The following is a 14,907-nucleotide window of genomic DNA, read 5'->3' on the forward strand; positions in this document are numbered from 1 at the left end:
TTAAATATAGAATCATATACTTTCTCAAGCAGTTCAACTGAGGATAGTACCTTCACCCACTTCCAAATTTGAGGTGCCAATAAGAATCTTAGTCTGAGGGACACTTGTCTTAGCTCTGGATCCACTGATGGGCTCCTATGGCCCCCAAGGTGTGTGATCTCCCTCAGGTGTCTGACTGGAGTGGCCCTGACTGCAAATTAACCCCATTTTAAAAAAACTGTTTTGCTAAAATGCCCTACTAGGGCTGGCCGGTTAGCTCAGTTGGTTAAAGTGCAGTGTTAGAATACCAAGGTCGAGGGTTCAGAACCCCGCACTGGCCAGCTGCTGAAAAAAAATAAATTACATTACATGAAGAAGAAAAAAAAAAGGTTGCAAATTAAAAAATAAAGTGCTACTAATTGTATAAAAAATGTTATAACAAGGTTGTGTCATATTAAAAAAAATTATTTGACAGACATAAGACATACTGATCCAGTCATTGCAGAATTTTTTATAATGATGGATATTTAAGTTGTGTCCATTGCAGCACAACCAAGACATGGAACACTGAATATTTTGAAAGGTTAAAAAAATTTTCAATGACATGCTGAGTGCTTTTATTCCATTGTTAAGTAGAAAAAATGAAAACCTACATACGGTGCAATCTCAGCTATAAAAATGGTATGTGTAAATATAAAATAAAGTTTTCAAAAATAGAAGGAAATTTACCCAATCTTAGGATGATGGATTTATGAATGATTTTTATTACTTTTTCCTTTTATACTTTCTGTTCTTCTGTAATATGCTTCTATCACCTTTATAGTGCTGTGGTTTGAATGTCCCCCCCCCAAGCTAATGTTGGAACTTAATCCCCAATATGGTGGTGGAAGATAGGGCCTTTAAGAGGTGATTGGACCATGCGGTCTGTGCCCTTGTGAGTGGATCCATCCGTCGTGGAGTAACGGGTTGTCATGGGCATGGTTCTGATGGCTTTATAAGGACAGCCAGTGAGAAGGTTAGCTCTCTCTTGCTCAGCCCATTCTTGCCATGTGACACCCTGGTCACCACTGGATCTTGTGAAGAGTTCCCAACCAGAAAAAGGCCCTCACCACATGTGTTCCCTGGACCTCAGACTTCCCAGCTTCCAAACTGTAAAAAATAAATTTCATTTTTTATAAATTACCCAATTTCAGGTATTCTGTTGTAAGCAACAGGAATGAACTAATACATATAATGAGAAAGTATTTCTAAAGAGAATAAAAATATATGAAAGAGATCTTAGAAATGACAATAATTTGATTATAGTTGCAATTGGGATAAGATATTCTAACAAAATCGCCAATATCGAGATGATAAAACTGAGCATCTGATCAAATATAATAAAGAAATTCTGGCACATTGGAAACAAGATTTACTACTGATGTTCTACCAGAGGGGATGAGAATGTTCTTCAAGATGACTAAAAATTTTAACTCTAAAAGGTGCAGTTTGATGTTCAGAGTGTAGATTGTTGACAAGGAATGAGGAGAAAGAGGACTAGCAAGAGAGGAGAGGAAGAGCTCGGTGGAAAGGTCCTGCACCATGGTGAAGACAGCCGAGGAGGGAAGGGAAGGGAAGGGAGGAGGGTGCAGTGGACAGAGGATTGGGAATAAAAATTTCTGGGTGTTTTGCATCCACCCAGAGCCAGGAAAATGAAAGTGAAGTTGCTAGATGAACCTGAGGCCTCAGTACCCTTGACATTCCTTCTCATGCCTCGGCTCCCAGGGTCTGGCACATTGGCAGAATCCAGTGAGGAGGAGTTAGAATATCTGCAAACTCAGACGTGTCAGCACATCACAGCAAGCACTACTGTCCCTGAGCACTCAAGGAAACCAAACTGGAAGTCTTTCTGGGAAGTTTGTTTGGCACAGGCATTTGGTATCTCACATGCTTCCAGAATTTGGAATTCAGGGACTGTTTGTTGGTGGGGTGGTCTTCCCTCCACTTGATGGTACCCTGCACTTTTATCAGATGCCTGAGGGAATCTTGAATCTCCCCAACCTGCAGTCCACCCGGCTTGCTCAGAGCCTCCATTTCAATGAGAATGGCCTTGGAGTCACCCTGGATGAGGGCGCTGTGCAGGGCGATCTCCTGCTCGTAGGCGAACTCCCTGCTGTGCAGGATCTGAGGAGTCAGGATAAAGATGTACCGCCTGCTCTTTCGTATGCTGGTTTCCACTGCAGTGGCTGTATCTAGTCATAGTAAAAAATTGATTAAGATTTCCTACCATTGTTTTTTAAGTCTAATTCTTTGATCATAAACGTTTCAAACATTCAAAAAATTATCTGTGCTATGATCTGGTGTGAGACTCTGACACTCATCAGGTCACTTAGTCAAAAAAGTGGGAATGTACTTGGATAGAGAACCCCTTCTGTGAGATTATCAGCCCCAACGCCCTCTTCTTTCCCAGGTAGATCAGTCCTAAGGCAGAGTCCTTCCAGCTAAATGGAAATGTAGAGCTATTCAGCCTATTTTCTCAAGGGAGACTTAGAATGCAGGTTCATTCGCCACATATTATCTTCTTAGGATGTTAGCTTGCAGGTTTTAAAACGGATGAGCATTTTAAGTTACATTTTAAAGATTCACACACTCAGGAAGCCTTGCCCCTCTGACCTGACCAAAGTCTCTAGGGAAGTCCTGGATCCACTTCATCCCCAATAATCTCTGTTGGAGGGGCTGATTTGATCCAGACTAGAAAAATCTTAAGGAAGACCAGATCCCCTTTCCAAGTCAGTGTTTCTGGAGCATCAACTCCAACTCCATGGTGACTCCAACTACCTCTGGGTAAACTTAGAAAGAACATGTGAAACATCCAGTTCCCACTGCAGGAAGTAAAAGCACATGAAGGAAACACAACCAAGAACAGAACAACTCGGGATAGTTTATAGAGTGCTGGCTGAAGGAGGGCAGGGGCACACGCCATGGCTGGTGGGAGCTCAAGTGTTGCAGGAGGCAGGTGCACAGCAATGCACCTGAAGGGGCAGGGATGGACCCTGCCCCCTGCCCTCGGCCAGTGCCTCCCACCAGCGCCTCCCACTGGCCAAACCCAGCCTGGAGCAGAGGGCAAGAGAGGGAGGATTCCATGAGGATTAGCCACCTGGGCTGCTGGATGGAGGGGTGCAGAGAGGATCTGGAGGGAGAAGTGGAAGCTCAGTAGCATGAGAATAAACACACAGCACTGGTCAGTCATGCACTTTTTCTAAGAGAACAGTGAAGTGTGACGTTGTTTCATTGGGTTTCATTTTACTCTGGTTGAGGAAAGTCAGAGGACCTACGTGGAGGGAGGGGAAGTGGAAACCACCTTAAACGAGTGTGTCATTGCAAGAGGAAGGGCACAGCTTGAGCATCAGAGAGCAGCACTGAGGCTGGGTAGAAGTGTGACTGGAAACCAGGTGGATGGACTGAGACAGGAGAGGTGAAGAGCTTGCGGCTGGATGTGGCACAGAGTGTGGCCTCACAAACAACTGGAAACCCCACCAGTACTCATCACTTTTCTACCTGCATGGGACAGCAGAGGGAAGAAGAGAGTCTGGAGAGAAGAACTGGATGACACTCTCCTGAGTGGTACATGTGCACGTCTCCCCAGCCCCCACTAGGCCACGAGCATTACCCAGTAATCCAGGATAAACCAAACCACTTGTTGCGCGTGCCTTTAAATCTGCAGGCACTGGAATCCCTCTTCTCAGTAGGAACATCGGTTTAAATGGTAAACTAAACATTTACTTTAGCAGGCTTATGCTCATTATATCCCAGCCCCCTTCATAGTCCAAACCCTCCCTGACCTCTGAGGAATCAGAGAAGACTGTACAAGGAAACTCATAGGAATCTGATGTAAATATATGGAGGGAAGAAAAAAAATAACCACTGAAATCACTGGAATTGTAATAAAACTTGTAGGCGTACATGAAATTGGTTAGCAACGTTAAGAAAGAGAAGCAACAATTCTACTTGTTCTGGTGAGACTAGAAATTTGAGAATGTTTCCCCGGTATAAGGAAGACCTTGAGACTCTCTGAGTTCTTTGAAATATTTTAGCTAGTGCCTATGCATATCAGAAAAAAAAAATCTTCAATTTCTAAGGCCTTTTCACATCTTCTGGAGAGAATTAAGAAGTGTCAGCGTCATCCCAGTGGAGGACAAAGGAATTAAATAGGGGCAAGAAGCACAGGACCCCTAACTCTGTTTTCACATCACTGACACTACTGTGATTATCTCTTCACTAGGACAATGCTGGGGGTGGGAAGAGCAAATGATAGGTGTCTCCTTCTTCTGCAGAAATGTTTAAAAGCTCTGGTCTTAAGGCCATGGGGAGTAAATACAATTCCTTACTCCATGCAGGGATAAGACTATAGCTACTAGCCTTCTAATATGCATGAATTTCTGTCCCTAATGTATCTTAACAGCTTTACCTTCTCCAGGTAGCAGATCCCTCCCATAAATGCATAAGCTATATCCACACTTATTTTCAAGAACATCAGGCAGAATCTGGTGAACAAAGTACTCCGCAGGACTGGCGCCCTCTGGACTATGTTTGTCCTTCCATGGGTAGATAACATAAGCATCATAGATCTTTCCATCTGAAGATGAAAACAACAAGTATCACTTCATTATTTGGTTCTAAAAATTCTCATTTGACTTCGTAGACATTCCTCACCAAGTTTTATGTTTGTTGGTCTATGTATCTCATCCTCCAGAATATTCTAGAATTGAGAATTGATGACAGGATCCACTGCCACAAAACCTGATCAGAAAAAACAACATTCTCCATCCCAACATTTTCCTCCTTTTTTACTGCCTCAGACTGAATAATAAGGAATGGACAAGGGCATGTCCAGTGTAGTTCAAAGTGTATCATCAACCTTGGTTAAAAATCTGTTAGTAAGTATTTATGGTCATAGGAAGGGGCCTTCCACTGCAGACCCGTTTGATCTTTCATTTGTCTCATATTTGCCCTGGGGAAGTAAAATGTTAAAGGCTAATAGTGGCAAGGAAGTAGAAATTTTGAAGGGTTCTGAATTTCCCACAAATCAAATTAGCTCCTACTTGAATTGATCATATGGAAAAGCTAATGTATGTATGCCTCCAAATGAAAGAATGGTGTTCATATTTAGCAGACAGAACTGTCTTCTTGCATGTATATAACATCTATGAGCATAGGTAAGATTATTTATGGAACAGGGTTTCAGGGGAAAGACACCTGCATTCTGATGGACCTTTCCAACTAGCTCACATCTGGAAACAGAAGTAATGTTTTTACTGTGTTTAATTTAATAAAGTCTTACTAACATTTATTTCCCAAAATATATAAACTGTTCTGGGTTTGGGGCACATTCTGTTATTGGGGATTTAGTAGAAACAGCAGTCGTATTGAGGAGGAAATTTGAGCTGTTGAGATGAATCTCAGAACCACAAGGAGCTTCACAGCACAATGAAAAATAGCCTCTGATTATATTTTTTTAAAATCACAGATACTATGTTAGTAAGCAAAATGTAATCTAGGTTTAACAGCAGAGCTATTAAGACATTAATAGACAAGTAACCAACAGTCATTATGAGACTTTTTCTTTTGAAGAAAAACTTGAAATTTGCCACTTACCATTCCTAGTCTGGTAAGGTCTAGCTATGTCTCTCCAGAGCAGAAAAACATCGATCCAGAACACTTTTAGGATTATCACGAGGACACTGATTAGAATTAACAATATGCTACATCCTGCAGCTATGCTTTGATGATCAACTATGCAAAAGACAGGATGAGGAGAAAAATGATTATTATTATGACTAAAACAAGATCATATAAACAAATACATGGATGCTGGCCTCCATGGGGAGTACAGGAGATTCACACAGGAGATACCCACTTGCAATTTTCTTGGCTGCTCTAAGAATTAGTAAATTAATGTTTATTGAGCCCCTACTCTGTACAAAGCACCAGGCTAAGCACTGTAGGGGATTCTCAAGATGAAAAGAGAAATAGAGATCATGTAAACCAGTAAGATAGAAGGTAAAAGCATGATTTTAGCTGGCAGTGGCTTTTAGAAAGAGAACTGACTCCATGCTGGACTGACTGGGCAAGGAAGCCTTCCTGCAGGAGGGGACTCCTGAAGGACAGGGAAGGTTCAGAGAGACACAGAAGAGGAAATGCCTTCCTGGGAAGAAAGAGCACTGTCAGCCCCCAAGCAGGGATGGGAGTGTTTTCTCAGAAAGTGAAATAACCCAGTGTGGGGAAATAGTGGGAGGTCAGGACTCGGTTCTGACCTACCTTTCTAATCTTCCAGCTAAGATATTTTGCATTATCCTGAAGATCACAGGAGCCATGGAAGAGTGCTGAGTAGGGCGTTACAATGAAAGTGGTTCTCATGCAAGGTTAATCTGATGGTAGTGAAAGGTTTGCTTCTGTGGAGAGATACCACAGGCACTTGGGGTACGATGGGCTGCAGTACTTGCCGTGTGAGAAAAGAGGAGGGTTTGAAGTCATGTCATAATGGAAAAGGAAAGAACAAGCCTGGTGTTGGGGGCATTAAGGAGAATGAACCAACAGGTCTGAGGAACTTTTGCATCTGAAGGGTGGTGGCATAGGAAAGAAGGAAGAAGGAAGTTTCTGGAGCATGTTTGATGGAGAAGTCAGATTTCTGGGTTCTTGGTCCTATACACACCCCTGACTTCTCTTCTGGTGGACACTATGTAGCGATCCTTAAGCTTTATCCTGGTATACCTTCACAAAATGCATATGCGACATGGTTTCTGTCTTCAAGGATGTGCGACAGGTATGTACACACTGAACATAAGAACCGTGACTATTCATAATACTGTCGGCTGTTGTGAGTTTACTTTCCTCTTTAGAATTGTCAGCTACCTTAGAAATAGCCCCACTGAAAGATGAATGTAAGAGGAATCTCAGATGAGATTTGGTTATGTGGCTCTTTTTCATTTTCATCGTGAGTTTCAATGCACGGGCTCCCAGCTTTGACATAGAGAATCCCTGGCTCGTATCACAAATTCCTCCACCACCTGTAATAATTCATCAGCTCTCTGAGTAGCCAGCGCTGTGAAATCAAGAATGATCAAGGTGAAGATATTCAAAGCTGGGGGAAACTGAAATGTGGCAGAGAGCTGCCTGTCTGCACCGTCCACAGTTTAAATGATAAGAACCCTCTAAGTAAATCATCTCAACAGGATTTCTTTCCAGTTTATTCTGCCTAAAACTCCTATCTGGATGCACTCTGGGCAGGTTCACCTCTTGTGGGCATTGTTGTGAAGTTGCTGTGCCAGTGGCTGGCCGCTTTCACCAGAGGAAAGAAGTCGATCTACGATGTTAAAGGAAGTTAAGGTTCGATTTCTTCCTGAGTGTGAATAATTTTATAAATGTACAGGTAATTCTTGAATATGATGATTAAACACTATTTTCTGTAAGTGTTTACAAATAGAAAAAAGCTGTCTGCATATAAACCTTGGCTCTCTAACTATAGTACTTGGCAAGTTAGTCAACTCTCTCTGCCTTCATCTCCTTGTTTATAACATTACATGAGAGTAACAGTCCCTCCTTCTCAGAGTGTTGAGAAAATTTAAATAAAAAAACAGACAGGGGCTGGGACATAGGAAACCATGAATAAATGTGTACTATTATTATTAGCATCAAATATTCATTTAATAATACTTAATAAAATGGGGACATGGGATTTTTAAGTTTTTGCTTATTAAATTCAAGAAATGCTTTAATTTCAGAAATGAATTCATCCTGACAATTCAATGGCAGTAAGCAACAATTTCTGTTTAATTTATACAGTTGAAACAGTGTAACTATATTGATTTGAAGAAAAACAGGTGAAATACAAATAAACTAGAAAGAAAAGAATTACCAAATACATGTAACACAAAAACAATTCCAGTGCACAGGTAACCAGAGAACATTCATAGGTGATAACAGGTAAGCCAAGCTGCAGGGGGCAGCAGCAGGGGCGGTGCCGGTGGGGAGGGGCTGGATGGCTTCCCTGTCCTCTAGGACCCACCATGCCCACCACCACCCCAAATGTGGCCCTAACATAACTCCTTGATGCAGTCCGCAGCCATTCCAGGATGGTGGAATTATCACTGGCAGAAAATTAAAATCATGCACAAGAGTCATGACTGTTTGTTTCACAAAAACTTACAAATCAGGGGTTAAAGTGGAAATTAAAACAAGAAAAATCCCGAGGCAGGGAAGGCTTCCCGGAAAAGGTGGTGCCTGAATGGCAGGTTGAATAACAGATACAATAAAGAAATGGGCTGAGCTACCAGACTTTCCATGAGTTCCACCTACATTGAAAACTTCATGTAGTTAACAATTATAATGCCTGTCATTATAAAGTAGAACCTATGATTTTCTTACTGCAACGGGCAGTAGTTACAGGCTGTACGTCCCCTTTCTGTACACTTTGCCGTCCTCACTAAAAAAAGTGTGTTCGTATGACAAAAAAAAAAAAAAAAAAAAAAAAAAAATATATATATATATATATATATATATATATATATATATATATAAAAGAGAACATGTTTATAGTATATTATAAAAGGGAACAAAAAAACAGGTTCACAGTTTACTGTCAGAGTGGGATTTTTCTGTTTTGTTTTGTTTTTTCATATACAGCGAAAAAAAGGAGCCAGTGAACGTATGAAGGAGGAGGACCAAGGAAACAGGTGAGTGTTGAAGAGGAAGCAACACAGGGGGAGGAGGAGGGAGAGGGGGAGGGAGATGCAGGTGAAGAGCAGAAGGAAGATGGAGCTGAAGAGGAGGAGGAAGAGGACACAGTCAGGGTCCCCAAGAGGGCTGCACGTTTTATGAGACAGGCCACTTGCATGTCTTCATGAGTCCCCCGGAGTCAAAGTTGAACACATTGTTCTCCTAGAAAATGACCTGATCCCACAGCTGATGCAGCCAACCCAGGGAGCGAAGTGTCAACACCCCTTACTTGGGTCTCTCCTCCTGAGTCTGAGGCTGTGCCGTCTCACGCCGTGCAGATTCAGGGCCACGCAGTCATACTTCAGTGATAAATCCTCGTCCTTCACGGCGGCTATTCTCAGAACCGTGTTTAGACACATCATGTCATTGCTGGAACTGAGAGGGCCACGCGTTACTATGAATGCTCTGCAGGTGCCAATCGTGTGGGAGCAGCAGGGGATGCTTTAGCTCCAGTCTACACATACCTTCGCTTTTGCCCTTCTTCCTCCTGAATTCTTGGGTCACCGAAGTCCCTGACCTTGCTTCCATTAAGCTGCCACAGGACAGCCGCCAAGAACTGAGTGCCTTTCCCAAAGCAAGCAGAGCAAACTATGGTTGCCGTTTTTCCTAGATGCAAAATAGATAAAGACAGAAAGAAAGGAAGAATAAATCACCAATGAAATGAAATTCTGCAAGTGCTTAGTTTCATTTGGTGTGAAGAAACTTGCTGAAGTCCCGCCTGCAGGGGGCACTAGGGAGGCAAATGACTCCGGCTTCCCCAACCCCACATTTTAATGTGGGATTCCCCTTTCCTGGAAATTGCAGTGTCTGTGTAGCTGCTCTCTCCACGCCTTTCTCCTCCTACCGAACTCTTCATCTCGCCATAAGCTACCTTTGGGTAGCCAGGACCTGGCTACTACCCCAGCACTTCAGCTTCCAGGATCTACAGTTCTCCATCTCAGCTCCTTGAACTTGAGACTCCTTCTTTCAGAACTGAGAGCCTAATGGCAGCTTTTGTGCCTTGGGCAAGCATTCAGCTGTCCCTTACTGAGCCCGTCCCTCGTTCCTGTCAGGAGCCCTGTGAAGAATCAGGCATCTGGGGAGGGAAGAGGAACTTGGAGCCTCCGGGGCGGTGGCCGTGCTGTAAACAAATGATCAGAACACAAAGTGTTCTCGTGTTGTAACAGGAAGACTAACGGAGTGGCATGGGGACACAGAGGGAGCGACTGCAGGGAGCGTGGCTGTCACGCAGCGCATGCACATACTTGATCCTATGGAGGCTCTGATCGTGCTCTCTGGCAGGGAAGGAGGTGGAGTGGGGGACGGGGGATGTCACGGACGAGGTGATTATTTGAGCTTATTCTGGAGAGAGGAGGAGGGGACAGCACAGGCAAAAGTAGGGAAGAATGTGAGCAGTACCGTGAGCAAAACAGGAGGCAGCGACCGTGGAGGGTTAATGCTGCAGGTGAGCCATGAGGGAGGGTCGTGAGGGGACTTGCTTTACATGCCAAGAACTTTGGATTGTTTCCCACTTCTAGTGGGAAGCAGGAAAGGCAGACATGGAAAGAGCCAGAGTCCAGATTCTCGCCCTTCTTCTATCATGTATTATGCACGACCTCAGTCGTGTCCTTGAGCATCTTTGAGTCTCAGTTTCCTAAAGAGTAAAGTGAAAACATCCATCTCCTGGATAAAAGTGAGAATGAAATGAGACACAGGTGGGGAGGCCCCGGAATGACCCGGTGCAGCACAAAGGTACATGGCACATGCCACTGTGGAGCGGTCCCCAATGTTATCAAGTGTCTGCCACAGGTGCTTCCACCAGTAGCAGTTCATTTAATCCCCAAGGTCCGCTGTGTTAAATGCCTGACCCCCACTAGGAGAATTCAGACCTCGGGTCACACAGAAGGATTTTCCAGGTAAATGTTACAGCAATCTCAAAGTCTTCTTACCGATTTCTATTTCCTTTGTTTCATTGTGTGGAGGGGCTGTAATTACTGGAAACAGAGAAAAGCCTTGCTCATCTTAAAGACAAAAAGAGGTTTCAAGTATCAGGAAAGCACTGGATGGCCATCAATATAAAGCTTGTATTTCGTATTTTTATTTTACTTCACAGGAAGTTTCTCAAAATGTTTTGACAATAACCCAGGGCAACACACACACACACACACGCACGCACGCACGCACGCACGCACGAAACAAAAAACATTTAAATAATACTTTTTCTTACTCCCTATGTTGCTCTTTGATATTTTCTCTTCTCTTTTCTCTTCTATGTCATTAAAACAAATGCTGGTCCAACCCATTAAGTGAATTGCATGAACCTGTAATTGTTAGAAAACCACAATTCTACAGAATAAGCCTAAAACTACAGGCAAGAAGATTTCAAAAGGCCCATGAAAATGATAAATGCATGAGATCACAGTGCCCACCACTGTGGCCCATCCTCAGCACAGAAGGTCTTCTCCCCTTGGAGAATTGTACTTCCTGTGGCCACTGAGGCTGAGTGGCAGAGAAGGTGGCTTTCTGGAGCGTGGCCGTACACCTGCACCCATGGATGCTCCTTCATTTCAGGATAGTGTGATTAAGGACCACCACAGGGGCTGATGTTAGACAGGGAGAGGCACTAATAGCGTGTGGTCTGCTGATGCTTATTTTGCAGCAATGCAGCATTGAAAACCCTCAGACAGAAAAACTTTTCTCCCATATTGCTGTGCCCTAAGAAAATTGCCACATGCAAAGGTGCTACGTCATCTACATGTACACAGCAAGCTGTGCTGAGGAGACCCCAACGTTTTGTAGATTTGATAAGCTATGACTGTAAAGTCTTTCCCCTAACGGGGATTTATAAATGTAAACTAAATTTGAAAAAAGTTTTATAGAACTAAATGACCTATTTGAGGTCACTGGTGATGTCAAAAGCATTGCAAACCAGGACTGAAAACCGCTCAACGTCATTTATGTGCCCCATTATAAATCTGCTCTTTAAACTTCTAATCCAATGCATTATATTAAAGATTAAATTCTGTTTTTTTCCTTATTTACAGAATCCCTGACACCAAATTGGGCAAGGAAAAGTTACTCTTGTCCTCCAAATAGTTGTATTGCCTTTAAAAAAAAAATGTAAATCATGTTAGCATTCAGATAGTAGCCATATCTTTGGAAAATTAAGTCATAAAAGAAAGAATAGATGTGGCTTTGGGTTGATGGTGGAATCTCCCCCTAAAACTTCTTAAATCTTGATAGTGCACTTAGAAAACCTTCTTGTGTCATAGTAGATAGAGAACACGTAAGACAAGATGGAGCAGGATCCAGTACCAGAGAGAAGTGCAGAAAACTCACCCAGAAGGCACAACTCTTCCCACTTTGTTTTCAAATAATGTGTTTTGTTAAAGTTAGTATCTTACTGTTCACTGCGAATGACCTGGTGGCTGTCACGGTGTAATTGGCTCCATTTTCATTGTGTGTGAATTTACAGGTGTAGTCACCTTCGTCATCACTTGTCACATTGTCAATTACCAAAAATGACCTGTGTGCCCTGTACCTCTGTCCTTGAAGAGCTTGACAATTCTGAAATGAAAAATCCCATTCCCTTTTTAGTAATTCTTCCTGTGCATCTATTTTAATTGTGTACTTTTAATCTATTTCCCCCCAAATTTCCTTTTACCTTAAACCACTCAACAGGTGCTGTCCAATTATAGCGCTCAATTGTAGGACAATATATTTTGGAATTTTTTTCTGATCCAAATACTGTTGAAAATATCAAATAATCTGGAATGTTGCAATCTGGTTGTTTCTTATGTATGGTGACATTTGCGTGTCCAGTACGATTGAGGGTGGGACTATTAAAGTAAGTCAGACAAGCAAAAAGACTAATTAACATTATGAAATAACTTACTCCAACTTTAGCCTTTACTTAATATTGTTATTCTTAAAACACTTGATATATAGTGGTTCCTTCTTATTTAAAAATAATCCTTACAATCTGGAGTTTGAAATAGTTCTTCGTTTCCCTTGAGATAAAACGTAACCCCGACGGTAGCTCTAAAAATGACTGCACCATTTTTTCATGCATTAGATGTTCTGTAATGCCACAATTCCAGTATAATAAAGATAATTAGTATTTACTGAGAGTTTACCATGTACCAGTCACGGTGGTGAGCACTTCTCATACATTACCTCATCTTATTCTCACAGGCTTTGGGGTTATATTATTACATGTATTTCACAGATGAGAAAACTGAGGGGCAGAGAAGTAACCTGCCAGCATCCCACAGCTACCTAGTGACAGGGCACAAATTTGAAACTGACACCTGTCTGGCATCAGAACCCAGATACCTGACTACATACATTCTGCCTTTTGATGTAGTTCATCTGACATTTTACAGGTAGCAAATACAGGCACAAAATCAGAACAGTTAAGACTTTATATAGAGAGCAAGTCATTCGTGAGCACACCGTCTCATGTAACGCCCTGTAGCCTAACTCTAAGGCTGGAGGCTGTGGTGACCGCTCTGTTTCATCCACCTTAGACCTCCCTGATGCCATATGTCTAGGTCACTGGTTTTTGTGCTGGTTTGTCATGACTTCCAGCCAAAAGTGAGCAATTCCTCTTGGTTTCCTTGGCCACTAGGAAAGCCAGGTCTTTTCCTAATTGGGCAACAAATTTATCCCTGCAATTGTAAATCCCAGTAGTTAGCTCATAACTAACTAAACCCCAATCTGACGATATTCCTAGAAGTACTCTTTCATTCAAATCACTTTATAAATTAAACTGTTCCATAAAGGACTAGGAAAGGAAGGAAAGGGAAAGCAGTCAGATTATTGGCCATTAAAGAAAGGGAGGCAGCTCAAAGACAACAGTGACTTCTGGATAATACCTTCTGACAATGCAAGTATAAATCCCAGAATCGTTGACTTTGGCTGGTAGAAACTTAAGATGTTCCCCTGAGGCAAATACATGATTTCTTTTCTGGGTGGGAATACTTTCATTTGTTTTTGAGTAATACCAATCCACAGGGTAAGGAGATCTTCCTTGTCTAGGACATCTCACAATCAAAGCCTCATTTTCCAGGCCCCAGAATGGTTTAGCTGCAAATAAAAAATATAAATATGATCCTGAAATGATTATATAAGAAGATAATAATTCCTATATTCTTAAGATTTCCTTCTAGGATTAAATTTAGAAATAGGTATATATTGTGATACTTTGAGAAAAAATGAGTAAATAATTAAAATCTTTTATGAAATTTTCCACTGGGTACCACAGATTAATGAATTAATTTGGATCTAAATCCCCAACACTGTTCCAGTGGAAAGGCAGGCATGTCTACCTAAACAACTCCTGTGTCAGGCAACAATGCCTACAAAAACTCCTACATGCAGGTATAGTGTTAAATTCTGACATATTTGAATACGTAAAACTACAATTATGATATAATTTGTAATGATGAATGGCTGTAGAGCAAAAAAAATTTTTTTTCCAGTTCACAATTCAGCTGGAATAATCGAAAGCAAGCAGTTTAAAACAAGGTAAAAGTTCTTTAAATTACTTAATTTTTAAAAACTTAGATTTTAGTCAAAAAGCAACACTTACTATATGCGGCTGCTGTGGAATGTATGAGAACTGTCAGAATTGCCAAGATCCAAAGCCCCATTCTCTGCTTATCCCTCAAGAGCAAGTGTTGGTAAGTGATTGTTGAGATTACTCCGGATGAATCAGTGACATGTGATGGCGAAGGCCTCCACTGGCTGTTGCTGCTGCCCAGACTTATGGTCAGGAAGGGTAGTCAGAATCTCTGCTGAAAAATGTCATACAAAACACAAGCAAGATATTTATTAGCCATGATTTTTACTTGCTCAACAGCACCCAGTGGAATTAATCAATCAGCACATATGTATTAAGTCCAAATGCACATAACAGTAGGTTTCAGACATGCAACACTGCATTTATTCCTACTGGACCTTCGGGCCACACAGCCTTCATGATGTTCATACTAGTTCACAGTTATATGTTACCAGTCTCATGAGAATGTCCTAAAAGAGGCTAAATTAAGAGGGGGAAAAATGACCTAGTTTTGAAAAAAAATTTAAACCATAAGTTTCAGTAGACTCTAGAAAATACAATATTGTATAAAACCACACACCGCCACACATGCTGGCGGCAGTGTGCACACTAGATAACTCACACCCAGACAC

At 41.9% G+C, this 14,907-nt stretch overlaps 1 protein-coding gene across 2 annotated transcripts; it reads right to left on the minus strand.

The window, feature by feature from the left end:
* Window positions 1-1,811: 1,811 nt before the first annotated feature.
* Window positions 1,812-14,378, minus strand: LOC134363366 (interleukin-1 receptor-like 1). Of its 2 annotated transcripts, XM_063078969.1 has the most exons (10): window positions 14,306-14,378; window positions 13,590-13,800; window positions 12,377-12,551; window positions 12,117-12,279; window positions 10,662-10,733; window positions 9,198-9,339; window positions 8,963-9,108; window positions 5,614-5,751; window positions 4,427-4,594; window positions 1,812-2,210 (listed from the first exon to the last, which is right to left on the minus strand). In XM_063078969.1, the coding sequence occupies exons 1-10, from the start codon at window positions 14,364-14,366 to the stop codon at window positions 1,825-1,827; spliced, it is 1,662 nt and encodes a 553-aa protein (XP_062935039.1). In that variant the 5' UTR covers window positions 14,367-14,378; the 3' UTR covers window positions 1,812-1,824. The 2 variants fall into 2 exon arrangements, with proteins under 2 accessions (XP_062935039.1, XP_062935040.1); XM_063078970.1 differs by lacking the exons at window positions 4,427-4,594; window positions 5,614-5,751.
* Between the last annotated feature and the right edge of the window lie 529 nt (window positions 14,379-14,907).

Source organism: Cynocephalus volans, chromosome 14 (assembly GCF_027409185.1).
Source record: "Cynocephalus volans isolate mCynVol1 chromosome 14, mCynVol1.pri, whole genome shotgun sequence".
NCBI classification, from domain to species: domain Eukaryota; kingdom Metazoa; phylum Chordata; class Mammalia; order Dermoptera; family Cynocephalidae; genus Cynocephalus; species Cynocephalus volans.